We start from the raw sequence: 16,049 nt of genomic DNA on the forward strand, positions 1-16,049 counted from the left end.
GGAGGTTCCCCTCTCCCGGCTGCAGCCAGGGCTCCGGGGCCCCGCAGCAGCCCCCGCCCGGCCGGGAGGGAGGGAACCGGGGAGCAGAGGCCCCGCAGCGGCGGCCGCTCGCTTCCTGCGGCCGGCCGGGGGCAGCCAGCGATCGCTTCCCCCCGCGGCTCCGGCCGCCCCTGGGTCCTAGCGAGGAACTCACCCTCCTCTGGGCGGGCAGCAGCCGGGCCGGGGCCGGGGGTGCCTCAGAGCGGGGCCAGGCGGGGCCCAGGACTCCCAGCGCACCCCCACCCCCCGCTTGCTGTGACCCCTCGGACAAGAGGCTAAGGGGTCCCCACTCCTCCCTGTGCTCTTTCTGCTCCGGCTCCTTCCATAGGCAGTGCGCACAGAGCTCCCGGCGTGGGGCTCCCCCAACCCCCTGAAATCCTGGGCCCCGCTGTAAGGATACGGCCGTTTCCTGTAGCCACCCGGGAAAGCCTGTAGCCATTTGGGAAGTCTAAAGCCTGAGGACTCCTTGGCCACCACGGGGAAAGAACAGCAGCCCCTAGCTGGGACACAGGGAGTCACAGGCTCACATCCCCTCCAACAGACTCACACCAGGCTGTTAGAGACCCTGACTCCTGCTGCTCACCCAGGGCCCTCTCTCCTGCCTGCCACTCCACCCCCCAAAATAAAGAGTTAAAATCCCAGGCAACACCAGGTCCATCGGCTAGTTAATAAACACACCGGTTCTTACCCCAAGACACGCTGACAGCAGATAGGTGAGATCAGACCAAATATTTATTAGAAGAAGAACGGCGGGAGAGAATTGTGCAAAAGATCCTGGGAGGCGCAGCCACAACCAGAGTCCTTTGGTCAGTTTCTCTGCAGGGTTGTGGCTTTGGAAGGACAAGGAGTCCTTTTCAGATTTCAAAGATCAGGGCACTCCAGATGGGTTTGGAAAGCTCAGCCTCCCAGCCCTGACTTCCCCCACCTCATCCAGCCAAAGAAGGGCTGAGATGACCACAGCAGGTGCCAAGGAGACAGTTTGCAGCCCCTCAACTGCACGCCGCCCTTGGGTAAACAACTTATGAATTAACAAAATATATTCATGAGTAGCAACAACACACAGGTGGTGTTGGAACATAACAGCCGGCTACAAATGAGAGCTCTAGAAGATGGGAAGTGAGGAAAGATTAATGGTGAGTATTTATGTTGTGAAGCAGCAAGACAATTCTGTTTCTTTAGGTGCCCCTTCTCCCAAAAGCTTACTCATAAATCCAACCACCTTCTCCCTACACTATAATGCCATCTAAACATGGAGCCATTTCCCATAGGCCAAGCATGTAGGAGGTGTCTCGCCTGTGTGGACGGCCGGAGGTATAACAAGGTCGGACCTCCTGAGGAAAGCTTTTCTCCTGGCCCACTCACTTCTGGAGTCTCACTCTTGTGTGGATTCTCCCACAACAAACAAAAGATTGAGGGGTTTCTGAAATCCTTCCAGCCTTCGAAGCACTCACAGCAGTAAGGGGCAATGCAGCTTATGGCGCGTGCCACCCTTCGTCTCAGTGAGCCACAAGATTGTCACAATGAAGAGGGATTCCCGGGATGGGGCGTTTTGCTGACTGCCCTTACAGCGTGCCTAGAATGTGCAGAACGCACTGACGGAACCGGAGCAGCACTTCAAGGGGAGGCAGAGGGAGCCCACGGCTCTCACAACGTTGCGGGCCATCGGCAGGGACCTCTCTTCCTGTGTCCTCACCGGATGTGCTTGTCGCTTTACTGACACTGGCAGGAGAAAGACTCTGCAGATGGAAACCAGCAGAATAAGGGAACCCTGTGGGTGGCAACGGTCAAGAAAACATCTTTGGGGGCTTATGTACAACCCCACTGGGCAGCACGTTGAACACCACAGACTTGCGTGGTCCCCGCTCCTGTATGGACTGTCTGATGTTTATCCAGCCTCTGTATGAAGCTTACCCCACCGGCTAAGCATGGATGAAGCTTTCCTCGTACATGTATTCTCTGATGATTAGGCAACCCAGCCCTCCATATAAAAGTTCTTCACAGTATGAAACTTATAGGGTCTTTTAATTGTCTGGGATGTCTCATGTCAAATCAGGACTGATCTCCATTGGAAACTTTTCTTCCATATGGATTTTCTGATGACTAACAAGGACCGATCTCCATTTGAAACTATTCCCACACACTTTACATTCATGGGGTCTTTCTGCTGTGTGGATTTTCTCATGTGAAACAAGGTTGGACCTCGACCTGAAGCTTTTCCCACAGTCTAAGCACTTATGGGGTTTCTCTCCAGTGTGGATTCTCTGATGTAAAATGAGGGCTGATCTCCACATGAAACTTTTCCCACAGTCCGAGCACTTATGGAATCTTGCTCTGGTGTGGACTGCTTGATGAGTAAGAAGAGCGGATCTCTGTGTAAAACATTTCCCACATTCCAAGCATGGATGGGATCTCTCTCCTGTGTGGACGGCCTGATGTGATATAAGAGCTGGTTTCTGTGTGAAAGCTTTTCCACAGATAAAGCACTTGTGGGGTTTCTCTGCAGTGTGGATGGCCTGATGCGTAACAAGGCCTGACCTCCACTTGAAAGTTTTCCCACAGACTAAGCACTTATGGGGTCTTCCTCCTCTGTGGATTTTCTCATGTGATAAAAGGTTAGATCTCCAGATGAAACTTTTCCCACAGTCTGAGCACTTATGGGGTTTTTCTCCTGTGTGGATTCTCTGATGGTTTATGAGGCATGACCTCTTTATGAAGCACTTTCCACAGTCTAAGCACTTATGGGGTCTCTCTCCAGTGTGTAATGCCTGATGTGTAAGAAGGGTTGACCTCTGTAAGAAACATTTCCCACATTCCAAGCACTTATGGGGTCTGTCTCCTGTGTGAATCTTCTGATGTGAAACTAGGTATGACCTCCGTAGGAAACTCTTTCCACAATCTGGGCACTTATGGGGTTTTTCTCCTGTGTGGATTCTTTGATGGTTTATGAGGTATGGCCTCTTTACAAAACTCTTTCCACAGTCTAAGCACTTATGGAGTTTCTCTCCTGTGTGGATTTTCTGATGTGAAACAAGGTTGGACACCCGTATGAAACTTTTTCCACAGTCTAAGCACTGGTGGGGTCTCTCTCCAGTGTGCGTTTCCTGATGTTTAAGAAGATCAGACCTACTTATAAAACTTTTCCCACAATCTAAGCACTTGTGAGGTCTCTCTCCGGTATGAATGGCTTGATGAGTACGAAGTGTTGATCTCTGCGTGAAAGATTTCCCACATTCCAAGCATTTATGGGGTCTTTCTCCTGTGTGGACGACCTCATGTGAAACAAGGGCTGATTTCTGTGTGAAAGCTTTTCCACAGATTAAGCACTTGTGGGGTTTTTCGCCAGTGTGGACAGCCTCATGTTTAACAAGGCATGACCTTGATATAAAACTTTTCCCACAGACAAAACACTTATGGGGTCTGTCTCCTGTGTGGATTTTCTGGTGTGAAACAAGGTTGCACGCCCGTATGAAACTCTTTCCACATTCTAAGCACTTATGGGGTCTCTCTCCAGTGTGTAATGCCTGATGAGTACGAAGGGTTGACCTCTCTGTGAAACTTTTTCCACAGTCTAAGCATTTATGAGGTCTTTCCCCTGTGTGGATGGCCTGATGGCTTATGAGGTTTGACCTCTGTATGAAACTCTTTCCACAGTCTAAGCACTTATGAGGTCTCTCTAATGTATGGGTTGCCTGATGCTTTAGAAGGTCTGAAATATTTATGTAACTCTTACCACAGTCTAAGCATGTATGGGGTCTCTCTCCTGTGTGGATTCTCTGATGCGAAACAAGGCTAGACTTCTGTATGAAACTTTTCCCACATTCTAAGCACTTATGGGGCCTCTCTCCTGTGTGAATGGCCCGATGGCCCACGAGAGCCGATTTCTGTATGAAACTCTTTCCACAGTCGGTGCACTTATGGGGTCTCTCCCCGGTGTGTATGGCCTGATGGGTAAGAAGATTTGACCTCTGTGTGAAACATTTCCCACATTCCAAGCACTTATGGGGGCTGTCCCCCGTGTGGATTCTCTGATGTGAAACAAGGTGAGACTTCTGTACAAAACTCTTTGCACAGTATAAGCACTTATGGGGTCTTTCCCCTGTGTGAATTGCCTGATGCTTTTTGAAGTCTGATCTGCGTAGGAAACCTTTTCCACATTGGGAGCATGTGTGGGATCTCTCTCCCATGTACCTTTTCTCATGGGCAACCAGTGCTGACTTCCCACTCAAAGTGTTCTCTCTCCCAAGGCATTGAGGGTGCTTTTCTCCCATTTCGCTCCTCTTGGCGTTATGAAGATCTGAGCCATTCGCGAATGTCTCCCCAAGCTCCAAGCACCAAGGAAGTTTTTCTCTAGGTCCTACTGTCTGAATTGCAATCTGCTGTGGTCTCAGAACGAAGCTGTTCCCATCACCGAGACACTCATCGTGATCCTCCTCCCTGGGGTTTGTCTGCTGGGCGGTGGGATCCTTGTCTCCTTCCCCATATTTAATAGATTCAGTCAGTTGCTTCCTTGGGGGGTTTCCCGGCAGCCTCTCCGACCTGGGCCAATTTCCCCAGGCTGCTCCCTGTTCCCACCACTGGGACAAATCCCCTTCAGCTCTTCCCACCAAGGTCCCCTCTGGTTCCATTGCCCCAGGGACGTCCTGCTGTTTATTCCCCTCCTGCTTCTTGCTCGCTCGCTCATCACCTGCAGGGAGGGAGACACAATCCAGACAGGAGTCACTGTGCTGGGGGGAAAGAGGAACAGCCCCAGGGGAAAACACAACACCCTGAAGTGTCACAGGCTGAGCAGTTGGATTGTCCCTCTGCTTCCCACCCAAACACTGACACCCAAACACTCCTAAGGTAAGAAACATGGGGAAGTAACTCCTGTAGCTGACAGGCGAGGTAGAAAATGTGGGAACGTATCTGTTGACTATACCCTGCCATGCATGAAACCAGGAAGAACTGAGGGCAACTACTGATACAACATTCTTAGAATTTCCAGCTTATCCCTTCATTCCCCGGATGGTTTCCGGGTCAGTCCTCACCTGTGCCGGCGCCTCTCAGGATCTCTCTTTCCTCCCTGGCCTGGAGATCAGACACCCACGGCTCTTCCCCTCGCTCCAGCTGGGTGATCAGCTCCGGTTTGGGAATGGGGAACCCTGCGTGCGGGGGGAATCAGACCAGATCAGGGAGCAGGGAAGGTCAAAAGAGCGTCTGTTACAAAGGACATTCTGTGAGTGGAACCTGTCCCTGAGGTGTGCTGGGGAACGGGGAACCCAAGAGGACAGGAACAGCGTCACCAAGCCCCCTTAGGGGAGGCAGATATCTGGGGAGGTGAGGGGAATTCTGATGCTCCAACAAGGTGCTCCCAGGATCTGTGATCTATTGAGACACCCAGTTCTGGAGTTATGCCCCTGCCTGTGTCTAAATTGGCACAGCCCAGATCCCTCCTCACAGCCGGTCATTGCCAGGGGCTGGGGCGAGCAGACATGGGAAACACCACTCACAGGGGCCCCCTGTGTCTTCCCCACCTTGAAATCTAGAGGGGTTCCATGAGGATCATTTCTCAGGCCCATGAAGCTTTAAAACCCATCCCAGAGAGCAGAGACTCCAGCCTCTCAGGGGGCGGCTGTGTCCCATGGAGCCTATTCCTGTCCCCTCCGTCGGACGGGGGAAAACCTGACCAGGGCCAGACATGCAGCCCAGGGGGCTTCTTTGAAACAAAGGGGCCAGGAGGCCCTTACCCAGCGAGGTCACCGCCTGGTAGTTCTCCTGCATGACGGCCCTGTAGAGGGCTCTCTGAGCGGGGCCCAGCAGCGCCCCCTGCCCCGGGGTGAAATACACAGCCACCTCCTCGAAGCTCACCGCCATCTGCAACGACCACAGGCCCCCGCTCAGCGCCGCTGCCCCGGCCCCCGGCCACACACGAACCACCGGGAGCCCCCGGGAAGGAGAATCCCGGCCCGGCCCGGCCCGTTCCCAGCAGCCGGGGGGCGTCAGGGGTCAGGCAGAGAGACCCTCGCCCCCCTCCCCGCAGCAGAGGGGCCGGGCCGGGTCCGCTCGCTGGCGGCCGGGCGCAGGGGGGCGGCGCGGGGCCAGCGGAGCTCCCGGAGCAGCAGCCTCCGCTCCCCGCAGCGCGGCCCGGGGCCACAAACAGCACGTGCGGCTGCCGGGCCCGGGGCGGGGATCGCAGCCAGCCCGGCGGGGACCACCCGGGGCCGAACCCTCCCCCTGCAGCCCGCCCGCCCGCCCGGGGGCACCGGGCACCGCTCCCGGGGCGGGGCTGGGCCGGGCCGGGCCGGGCCGGGGGCTCTTACCTTCCCCCCGAGCGCTGCCCGCCCTGGGCCAGGGGCAGGGGCAGGGGCTGGGACGGGCAGGGCCCTGGCCAGGCTGGGGGCGCTGCCCGCCCGGCCGTCCGCCCGCCAGGGAACGGCGGGATTAGCCCGGCTGCCGCTGCGGCTGGAGATTCCCCTCTCCCGGCTGCAGCCAGGGCTCCGGGGCCCCGCAGCAGCCCCCGCCCGCCCGGGAGGGAGGCGGGGAGCAGCGGCCCCGCAGCGCCGGCTGTTGCTTCCTGCGGGCGGGGCTGAACCCGCCCCTGCTCCCCAGCCCGCTGCTTCTGGGTCCTAGCGGGAAATTATCGCCACCCGCCCCCTATCCCACATTTGGCGCATGCGGCATCTCCCCCGCCGCCAGCCCCCCGCGCTCCCTCTCCTCGGGGGGCTGACGCTCCCCCAGGTCCCAGCGCGGCGCTGCCGGCCCAGAGGAGGATGAGTTCCCCGCTAGGACCCAGGGGCGGCCGGAGCCGCGGGGGGAAGCGATCGCTGGCTGCCCCCGGCCGGCCGCAGGAAGCGAGCGGCAGCCGCTGCGGGGCCTCTGCTCCCCGGCTCCCGGGCGGCAGGGCTGTGGCTGGGATGGAGCCAGCTCAGGTAAGGGCTGGTCAGGGAGCTGCTGGGATGCAGGGAGCAGACGGGGGGTGGGAAACCTGCTGATTTGCTGAGCAGGCCCCTGGGTGGGGTGTGACCGTCCCCCCATTTCACAAACAGGGACCCAGCCCCCCGAGGGCAGGGCTGGGAGAAGGGGGCAGACCCCCAGGGCTGTGACCTGGGCCCCCCAGCCAGCGGTGGCTGTGAACACAAAGGGAAGCTGCGGGGATCCTGTCCCTGTGCGTGGCTCAGAGCTCTGCATCCCACCCCCTGCTCTGGCTGGTGGGTGTGTGGTCAGAGCAGACCCGGCCCTTGTCCCTCTGCTGCGGGGAGGGGGGCGAGGGTCTCTCTGCCCGACCCCTGACGCCTCCTGGCTGCTCTGAACAGGCCGGGGATGGGATTATATTTTGCTGGATCTCCCCGTGTTTTCTTCCCATCTGTACTGGGCCTGTGGCTGGAGCTGCGGGCACTGAGCGGGGGCCTGTGGTCGTTGCAGATGGCGGTGAGCTTCGAGGAGGTGGCTGTGTATTTCACCCCGGGGCAGGGGGCGCTGCTGGGCCCCGCTCAGAGAGCCCTCTACAGGGCCGTCATGCAGGAGAACTACCAGGCGGTGACCTCGCTGGGTAAGGGCGTCCCGGCCCCTCGGGGACTAGCAGCCCGGGGGGTCTGCGTGTGCGACACTGGGCAGGTTCTTCCCTGGTCGGGTGGACGGGACAGGAATGGGTTCCATAACCCACAGCTGCGGGATGAGGGAGACTGGCATCTCTGTGCCTTCTCCGGTGGGTTGTAGAACCGCATGGACTTGCTCACTGGTCCTCCTGCAAACTCTCTGGAGGTCAAGGTGGAGAAGCCCCGTATTGCCCTATTCACCTCCCTGCTTGGGGCTAACTCCAGCTGTGAGGCAGGATCTGGGCTCTGCAGATCTACAAAGAGTCGGGGTTTTACTTCAGAGCAATTTGTGTCATCAAGGCTGTGGAGAGCACAGATCCTGTCAGAATTCCCCTCCCCTCCCCAGACCTCGGCCTCTCCCCACGGGGCTCAGTGACCTTTTCCCGTGCTCTTGGGTTCCCCATTCCCCAGCACAGCCTGCAAACTGGTTACACTCAAACAATATCCTTTGGGACAGATGCTTTCTCAGCTGTCCCTGCTGCCCTGATCTGGTCTGATTTCCCCCCATGCGCAGGGTTCCCCATTCTCAAACCGGAGCTGATCGCCCAGCTGGAGCGAGGGGAAGAGCCGTGGGTGTCCGATCTCCAGGCCGGGGCGGAAAGAGAGATCCCGAGAGGAGCTGGCGCAGGTGAGGACTGACCCGGAAACCATCTGGGGAAGGAAGGAAAAAGCTGAGAATTCCACGAATGTTATCTCAGTAATTGTCCTTGGTTGTTCCTGGTCTCATGCATGGCAGAGTATAGTCAATGGATATTCCTCGCAGTTTTCCACCTATCCTGTCAGCTGCGGGATTTACTCCTCCATGTTTCTTACCCAGTGAGTGTTTGTGGGTCAGGGTTTGGGTGGGAAGCGGAGGGATAATGCAGCTGCTCAGTCTTCGGTGTGTTGTGTTTTCCCCTGGTGCTGTTCCTAGTGACTCCTGTCTGGATTGTGTCTCCCTCCCAGCAGCTGATGAGCGAGTGAATGAGAAGGAGGAGGGGAATAAACAGCAGGACGTCCCTGGGGCAATGGAACCAGAGCAGACCTTGGTGGGAAGAGCTGAAGGGGACTTTTCCCGGTGCTGGGAACAGGGAGCAGCCTGGGGAAATTGGCCCAGGTCGGAGAGGCTGCTGGGAAACCCCCCATTGAAGCAACTGGCTGAATCTGTTAAATGTGGGGACGGAGGCAAAGATCCCACAGCCCAGCAGACAAACCCCAAGGAAGAGAAACGCTATGAATGGCTCAGTGACAGGAACAGATTCATTCTGAGACCACAGCAGACTGCAGTTCCAACAGTAGGTCCTGGAGAGAAACCTCCTCAGTGCTTGGAGCTTGGGGAGAGATTCATTGATGGCTCAGATCTCCATAACCCTGGCAGAAGTAAAAGGGGAGAGAAACAGCCTCAGTGCCTTGTGGGAGGGAACAGTTTGAATTGCAAGTCAGTCGTGATTCCACAAGAGAGACGATCTACAGGAGAGAGGCCCCATAAGTGCCTACAGTGTGATAAAACTTTCATAAAGAGATCAGCGCTGCTATATCATCAGGCAATCCACACGGGAGAAAGACCCCATAAGTGCTCAGATTGTGGAAAGAGTTTCATTCAGAAGTCTCGCCTTGTTTCACATCAGACCATCCACACAGGGGACAGCCCCCATAAGTGCTTGGAATGTGGGAAATGTTTCACACAGAGGTCAATCCTTCTTACCCATCAGGCAGTCCACACTGGAGAGAGACCCCATAAATGCTTGGACTGTGGAAAGAGTTTCATGCAAAAGTCAGTGCTCCTTAAACACCAGGCTGTCCACACAGGAGAGAGACCCCATAAGTGTTTAGAGTGTGGAAAGTGTTTCAAACAGAAGACAATCCTTGTTTCTCATCGGAAAATCCACAAAGGAGACAGACCCCATAAGTGCTTAGACTGTGATAAGAGTTACATAAAGAGATCAGATCTTATAAATCATCAGGCAAACCACACAGGTGAGAGACCTCATAAATGCTTAGACTGTGGAAAGAGTTTCATACAGAGGTCACACCTCATAAACCATCAGGCCATCCACACAGGAGAAAGACCCTATCAGTGCTCAGACTGTGGGAAAAGTTTCATTCGGCGGTTCAACCTTGTTTCACATGAGAAAATCCACACAGGAGAAAAACCCCATAAGTGCTTAGTCTGTGGGAAAAGTTTCAGAGTAAGGTCATGCCTTGTGACACATCAAGTCGTCCACACAGGAGAGAGATCCCATAAATGTTTGGAATGTGGGAAATGTTTTACACAGAGATCAACCCTTCGTACACATCAAGCTCTTCACACTGGGGAGAGACCCCATAAGTGCTTGGAGTGTGGGAAAAATTTCATAAGGAGATCTGAGCTTCTGAAACATCAGGTAATACACACCAGAGACCGACTCTATAAGTGCTTAGACTGTGGAAAAAGTTTCTTATGGAAGTCAGTTCTTGTTTCTCATCAGAAAATCCACAGAGGGGACAGCCCCCATAAGTGCTTGGAATGTGGGAAATGTTTCACACAGAAGTCTATCCTTCTTATTCATCAGGCAATACACACCGGGGAGAGACCCCATAAGTGCCAAGTCTGTGGAAAGAGTTTCCTGAAAATGTCAGCAGTCATTAAACATCAGACCATTCACACAGGAGAGAGACCCTGTAAGGGCTTAGACAGTGATAAGAGTTTCATGAAGAGATCAGCCCATATAAATCATGAGGCAGCCCACTCAGGAGAAAGACCCCATAGGTGCTCAGACTGTGGAAAAAGTTTCGTTCGGAAGTCCAGCCTTGTTTCACATCAGAATATCCACACAGGAGAAAAACCGCATAAGTGCTTAGAGTGTGGGAAATGTTTCACACAGAGGTCCACCCTTCTAACACATCAGGCAATGCACAAGGGAGAGAGACCCCATAAGTGCTCAGACTGTGGAAAGAGTTTCATAAAGAGATCAGTCCTCATAAACCATCAGGCCACACACACAGGGGAGAGACCCCATAAGTGCTCAGACTGTGGGAAAGGTTTCATACAAAAGTCTCGCCTTCTGTCACATCAGAAAATCCACACAGGAGACAGACCTCATAAGTGCTTGGAGTGCGGGAAATGTTTCACACAGAGGTCAATACTCCTTACTCATCAGGCCATACACGCTGGAGAGAGACCCCATACATGCCTAGACTGTGGCAAAAGTTTTATGCACAAGTCATCCCTCATTAAACATCAAGCCGTCCACACAGGAGAGAGACCTCATAAGTGCTTAGACTGTGACAAAAGTTACATAAAGAGATCAGAGCTTATCAACCATCAGGCAGTCCACACAGGACAGAGACCCCATAAGTGCTCTGACTGTGGAAAGAGTTTCATACAAAGATCAGCCCTCATAAACCATCAAGCAATCCACACAGGTGAGAGACCTCATACATGCTTTGAATGTGGAAAGAGTTTCATACACAGGTCTGACCTCATAAAGCATCAGGTCATCCACTCAGGAGAAAGACCCCATCAGTGCTCAGACTGTGGGAAAAGTTTCATTCGGAGGTCCAACCTTGTTTCACACCAGAAAATCCACACCGGAGACAGACCCCATAAGTGTTTTGTCTGTGGGAAAAGTTTTATATCAAGGTCATGCCTTGTTAAACACAAGGCCGTCCACACCGGAGAGAAACCCCACAAGTGCTTAAGCTGTGGAAAAGCTTTCACACAGAAATCAGTACTTGTTTCCCATCAGGCCATCCACACAGGAGAGAGACCCCATAAATGCTTGGAATGTGGGAAATGTTTTACACAGAGGTCAACCCTTCATACGCATCAGGCTGTCCACACAGGTGAGAGACCCCATAAGTGCTTGGACTGTGGGAAAAATTTCATAAGGAGATCTCAGCTTCTTAAACATCAGAAAATGCACACAGGAGACAGACTCCACCAGTGCTTAGACTGTGGTAAGAGTTTCATAAAGAGATCAGAACTCATAAATCATCAAGCTGTCCACATGGGAGAGACCCCATAAGTGCTCAGACTGGCAAAAGTTTCATGTCGAGGTCAGACTCGTGTTAGCTGTCAGGCATTCCCTGCAGAAGAAAGATCTCATAAGTGCTTAGATTGTAGAAAAAGTTTTACATGGAGGTCAGGGTTTCTGAACCATCAGGCAGTCCCTATATGAGGGAAACGTCATACGTGCCTGGAGCATGGGAAAAGCTTTATACGGAGGTCGTAGTGGGAGACTCAGTGGTGTTCCGCATGCAGCCCAATGGGGTTGTACATGAGCCCGTAAGACTTTGTTGACTGTTGCCTGCGCACAGGGTTGACTTATTCTGCTGGTTTTCATCTTCAGAGTCCTGCCAGTGTTACTAAAGCAACAAGCACATCAGGCGAGAGCACAGGAAGTGAGGGGCCTAGTGATAGCCCACAACATTGTGAAACCCTCTGCATTCCCTCAGAGTGCGCATATATCACATAAATATCTTGTGGCACCGGCTGCTGCAGAGCCCGGTGTACCCTTGAGCTGGCTTTCAGGTGACTTTGTAAAGGAGAAGCAGTTGGCATTATCTTCTGCAAATTGTAACCAAACTTGTTTTTCTGGGGGCAGGCCCACAGTCATGCAGGAGGTTGAATTAAAGTATGGAACTCCAGCTTCGTTAATACTGTAGCTTGAGTCAAGACACTTTCATTCGACCTTCCGTGCCTTCTCTGTCGCTGGTAATCAATGGGAGCAATCACTCATCCTGACTTCCATTACTCTGAAAGAGTATCACCACCAACATGGGCCCCCTGTGAGTTCATTTTCACACGTCCCTACCAGACATGTGAAATCAAACTCCGGAAGATCAACCTCGCAACCGTCGACCTTCCTGTGAGTGTTGTGTAGCCTGAGGCCTGGTCCAAAGTAGATCCCAGATACGCAATTCTAGCCACGTCATCAGCGGAGCTAGGATTGACATATCAGGATCGACTCTTTTCTTTTGTGTAGATCAGGCATCTTCAGGCGCGTGCCAATGTCCCTTACTCCATGCGATAGCACATCCTTTTCAAATACGATAGCAGGGAGTGCCATGGTTGATGGCCAAGCCCGGAGATTGATTTTGACATGCGGCAAAATCAATCCCTGGAAGATGGATCACAGCCCGACGACTGCCCCAAGTAAAGACATACCCTGTGTGGTTGGTGGTACAATAAGTCAAATTGACTTCAGTTGTACATTGTAAAGATTCACTGTGTTTTATTTTTGAATACAATTATTTGTTCTGTACCTAATTCTACATCTCTAAGTGCAGTGTTCATGATAAAGACATTGTCATATGGTACCTGCGTTCGGTGAATTAAAAAAAACCAACAACCTATTTTGCTTATTGGGTGCCAGGTTTTGGCCTTAGACACAAATACATAGTGATGATTCTATTTGGCTTTTGTGTTCCAGTTGAGATTGATGTATTTGAAAATGTGTGAAACCTCAGAAATAACGAAAGACGTGGTATTCTCTTGTCGCTTACCAGCATGATGAGTCACGGTTCATTGTTAATGACTTGAAGGCCCTAGAAGGCAGTAATTGTAGCTGGCTGTGGTTACCTATATGTGGCCCTTGTGCAGCAACGTATTTTGTTAATTCATAGAATCATAGAACACTAGGACTGGGAGGGACCTCAAGAGGCCATCGAGTCCAGCCCCCTGCCCCATGGCAGGACCAAGTACTGTCTAAACCATCCCTGACAGACATCTATCTAACTTGTTCTTAAATATCTCCAGCGATGGCGATTCCACAACCTCCCTGGGCAATTTATTCCACTGTTTGACCACCTGACAGTTAGGAACTTTTTCCTAATGTCCAACCTGAACCTCCCTTGCTGCAGTTTAAGTCCATTGCTTCTTGTTCTATCCTCAGAGGCCAACAAGAACAAGTTTTCTCCTTCCTCCTTATGACTCCCTTTTAGATACCTGAAAACCGCTATCATGTCCCCCCTCAATCTTCTCTTTTCCAAACTAAACAAGCCCAATTCTTTCAGCCTTTCTTCATAGGTCACATTCTCTAGCCCTTTGATCATTCTGGTTGCTCTTTTCTGGACCCTCTCTAGTTTCTCCACATCTTTTTTGAACTGCGGTGCCCAGAACTGGACACAATACTCCAGCTGAGGCCTAACCAGCGCAGAGTAGAGCGGGAGAATGACTTCTCGCGTCTTGTTCACAACACAGCTGTTAATGCATCCTAGGATCATGTTTGCTTTTTTTGCAACAGCATCACACTGCTGACTCATATTTAGGTTGTGGTCCACGAAAACCCCTAGATCCCTTTCTGCTGTAGTCGTTCCTAGACAGTCTCTCCCCATTCTGTATGTGTGAAACTGATTGTTCCTTCCCAAGTGGAGCACTTTGCATTTGTCCTTATTAAACTTTGTCCTGTTTACCTCAGACCATTTCTCCAATTTATCCAGATCCTTTTGAATTGTGCCCCTATCCTCCAAAGCAGTTGCAACCTCTCCTAGCTTGGTATCATCTGCAAACTTAATAAGAGTATTTTCTATGCCGATATCTAGATTGGTGATGAAGACATTGAACAGAACCGGTCCTAACACAGACCCCTGCGGAACCCCACTTGTTATACTTTTCCAGCAGGATTGAGAGACATTAAGAACTACTCTCTGGGTATGGTTATCCAGCCAGTTATGCACCCACCTTATAGTAGCCTCATCTAAATTGTATTTGCCAAGTTTTTTTATAAGAATTCACAGGGTAAAAGGGAACACTAGCATTTCAATTAAACTTGTGTGTAATGGTGTCATGGTATAGATCTGTATCTCTTCAAAGTTTGTGGTAAATCTACTCTGAACTGCTTTACAGCAGCGTTTCCCCATTTTATTTGGCCATGTAAACCTTTTAAACTTGAAAGAATTTTGTGGAACCCCATTCCCAGGCTCTGTCCCTCTTGGCCCCCAAACCCACCCCCCTTCTCCGGGTTTTACCTGCCTCAGCCCCTAAATCCACCCTCCTATCCCCAAACACTACCCCCCATCCCACAAACCCCCCCCCCACCTGAGAATTAAACCCTCTCAGCCTAACCCATCTGTGGCGCTGGCTGGGGAGCCTGTGGCAGACAATGATGTGAGCCCAGCGGAGGGAAAGGGGGCATGAAGATGTTCAGCTGGGAGGGCTGAGCTGAGCCACACCCGCCGGAGGGTATGTCCACTTGGGGAGCAGGTTGAGTGAGGGGCTTTTTGTGTCCCCCTTCCACCGCCGCTGAAATAATGCAACTCAATTCCGTTGATTTGTGGCCAGATCCCTCCCACCGCCCTGCTGGACATTAAACCAATTAAATTTCGTTCCATTATTTCAATGGTGGCAGGGCCAGCAGCCGCAAAGCAGACAGCTTTTGGAATGGGATTTTCTCACAGAACCCTATTTTCCCTGCAAGGAACTGGGGGATCCATGGAGCTGCATTTGAGACCCACTGCTTTATGCTACTCTCTGTCGTTTAATTCCCTGTGCTGTTGAGGAAACAGGTCACTTCAAAAACCAGTCGTTCGGCCAACAACTGCAAAAATGTCTCCTTGGGACTCGATTTTGTCGCCTCAGCCCTTCTTTGGCTGGGTGTGGGGTGAGTGGGAGCTGGGAGGCCGAATCTCCAATCCCACCTGAACTGCCCTGATATTTGAATTGTGAAAAGGACTCCTTGCTATTTCAAAGCAACAACTCTGCAGTGAAACTGACCGAAGGACTCTGTGTCCCTACTTACACAAGTCTGTCTGGCCTTTCTTCTTTTAATAAACCTTAGTGGGGTTAATATGAATGGGCTGTAAGTGCGCATTTGGGAAAGAACTGGAGGGTTTATTAATGAGCGGATGTACCTGGTGCTGCTTGGGTCCTTCACTCTTTATTTTTGAGGGGTACGGTGGGATGCAGGACCGAGGGCCCCGTGTGGAGGTGCAGGAGTCAGGACAGGAGGTTACATCATAGAATCGCAGAATCCTAGGGCTGGAAGGGAGCTCAGGAGTCATCTAGCCCAGCCCCCCTGCCCAAAGCAGGACCAACCCCAACTAAATCATCCCAGCCAGGGCTTTGTCAAGCCGGGACTTAAAAGCCTCTAGGGATGGAGATTCCACCACCTCTCTAGGCAACGCGTTCCAGCGCTCCACCACCCTCCTGGGGAAAGAGTTTTCCTAAAATCCAACCTACTCCTCCCCCTCTGCAACTTCAGACCATGGCTCCTTGTTCTGCCGTCCGCCACCACTGAGAACAGCCTCTCTGCAGCCTCGTTAGAGCCCCCCTGCAGGAAGGCGAAGGCTGCTGTCAGATCGCCCCCAGTCTTTTCCTGTGCAAACTAAACAAGCCCAAATCCCTCAGCCTCTCCTCATAGGTCATGTGCTCCAGCCCCTGAATCGTTTTTCATTGGCTTCCCGGTGGGCCCAGGAGTGGTGGTAGGAGATGTTCTGGGAATCCTGGGCCCAGCGTGGCCCAGGGTCGCTGTGCTG

The 16,049-nt window shown here is 52.6% G+C and overlaps 2 protein-coding genes across 2 annotated transcripts; one reads left to right on the forward strand and one right to left on the reverse strand.

The window, feature by feature from the left end:
* Positions 1-755: 755 nt before the first annotated feature.
* LOC142024745 (uncharacterized) lies at positions 756-6,577 on the reverse strand. The gene is made up of 4 exons (XM_075016922.1): positions 6,339-6,577; positions 5,766-5,892; positions 5,067-5,180; positions 756-4,723 (listed from the first exon to the last, which is right to left on the reverse strand). Exons 2-4 carry the CDS (start codon positions 5,890-5,892, stop codon positions 2,079-2,081), a joined length of 2,886 nt encoding a protein of 961 aa, XP_074873023.1. The 5' UTR covers positions 6,339-6,577; the 3' UTR covers positions 756-2,078.
* A 292-nt stretch (positions 6,578-6,869) lies between these two features.
* On the forward strand, positions 6,870-13,988 carry LOC142024742 (uncharacterized). The gene is made up of 4 exons (XM_075016920.1): positions 6,870-6,947; positions 7,441-7,567; positions 8,128-8,241; positions 8,559-13,988. Exons 1-4 carry the CDS (start codon positions 6,933-6,935, stop codon positions 11,597-11,599), a joined length of 3,297 nt encoding a protein of 1,098 aa, XP_074873021.1. The 5' UTR covers positions 6,870-6,932; the 3' UTR covers positions 11,600-13,988.
* Positions 13,989-16,049: the final 2,061 nt, after the last annotated feature.

Source organism: Carettochelys insculpta, chromosome 22 (genome assembly GCF_033958435.1).
Source record: "Carettochelys insculpta isolate YL-2023 chromosome 22, ASM3395843v1, whole genome shotgun sequence".
Lineage (NCBI taxonomy): Eukaryota > Metazoa > Chordata > Testudines > Carettochelyidae > Carettochelys > Carettochelys insculpta.

Excerpts from the sequence above, each read along its gene's own strand:
- LOC142024742 (XM_075016920.1), top strand. Across the intron at positions 7,568-8,127 it reads CCAGGCGGTGACCTCGCTGG|GGTTCCCCATTCTCAAACCG; the intron begins GTAAGGGCGTCC and ends CCCCATGCGCAG. Across the intron at positions 8,242-8,558 it reads CCCGAGAGGAGCTGGCGCAG|CAGCTGATGAGCGAGTGAAT; the intron begins GTGAGGACTGAC and ends TCTCCCTCCCAG.
- LOC142024745 (XM_075016922.1), bottom strand. The coding sequence starts at position 5,892 with ATGGCGGTGAGCTTCGAGGAGGTGGCTGTGTATTTCACCCCGGGGCAG. Across the intron at positions 5,181-5,765 it reads CCAGGCGGTGACCTCGCTGG|GGTTCCCCATTCCCAAACCG; the intron begins GTAAGGGCCTCC and ends CCCCGCACGCAG. Across the intron at positions 4,724-5,066 it reads CCTGAGAGGCGCCGGCACAG|GTGATGAGCGAGCGAGCAAG; the intron begins GTGAGGACTGAC and ends CCCTCCCTGCAG.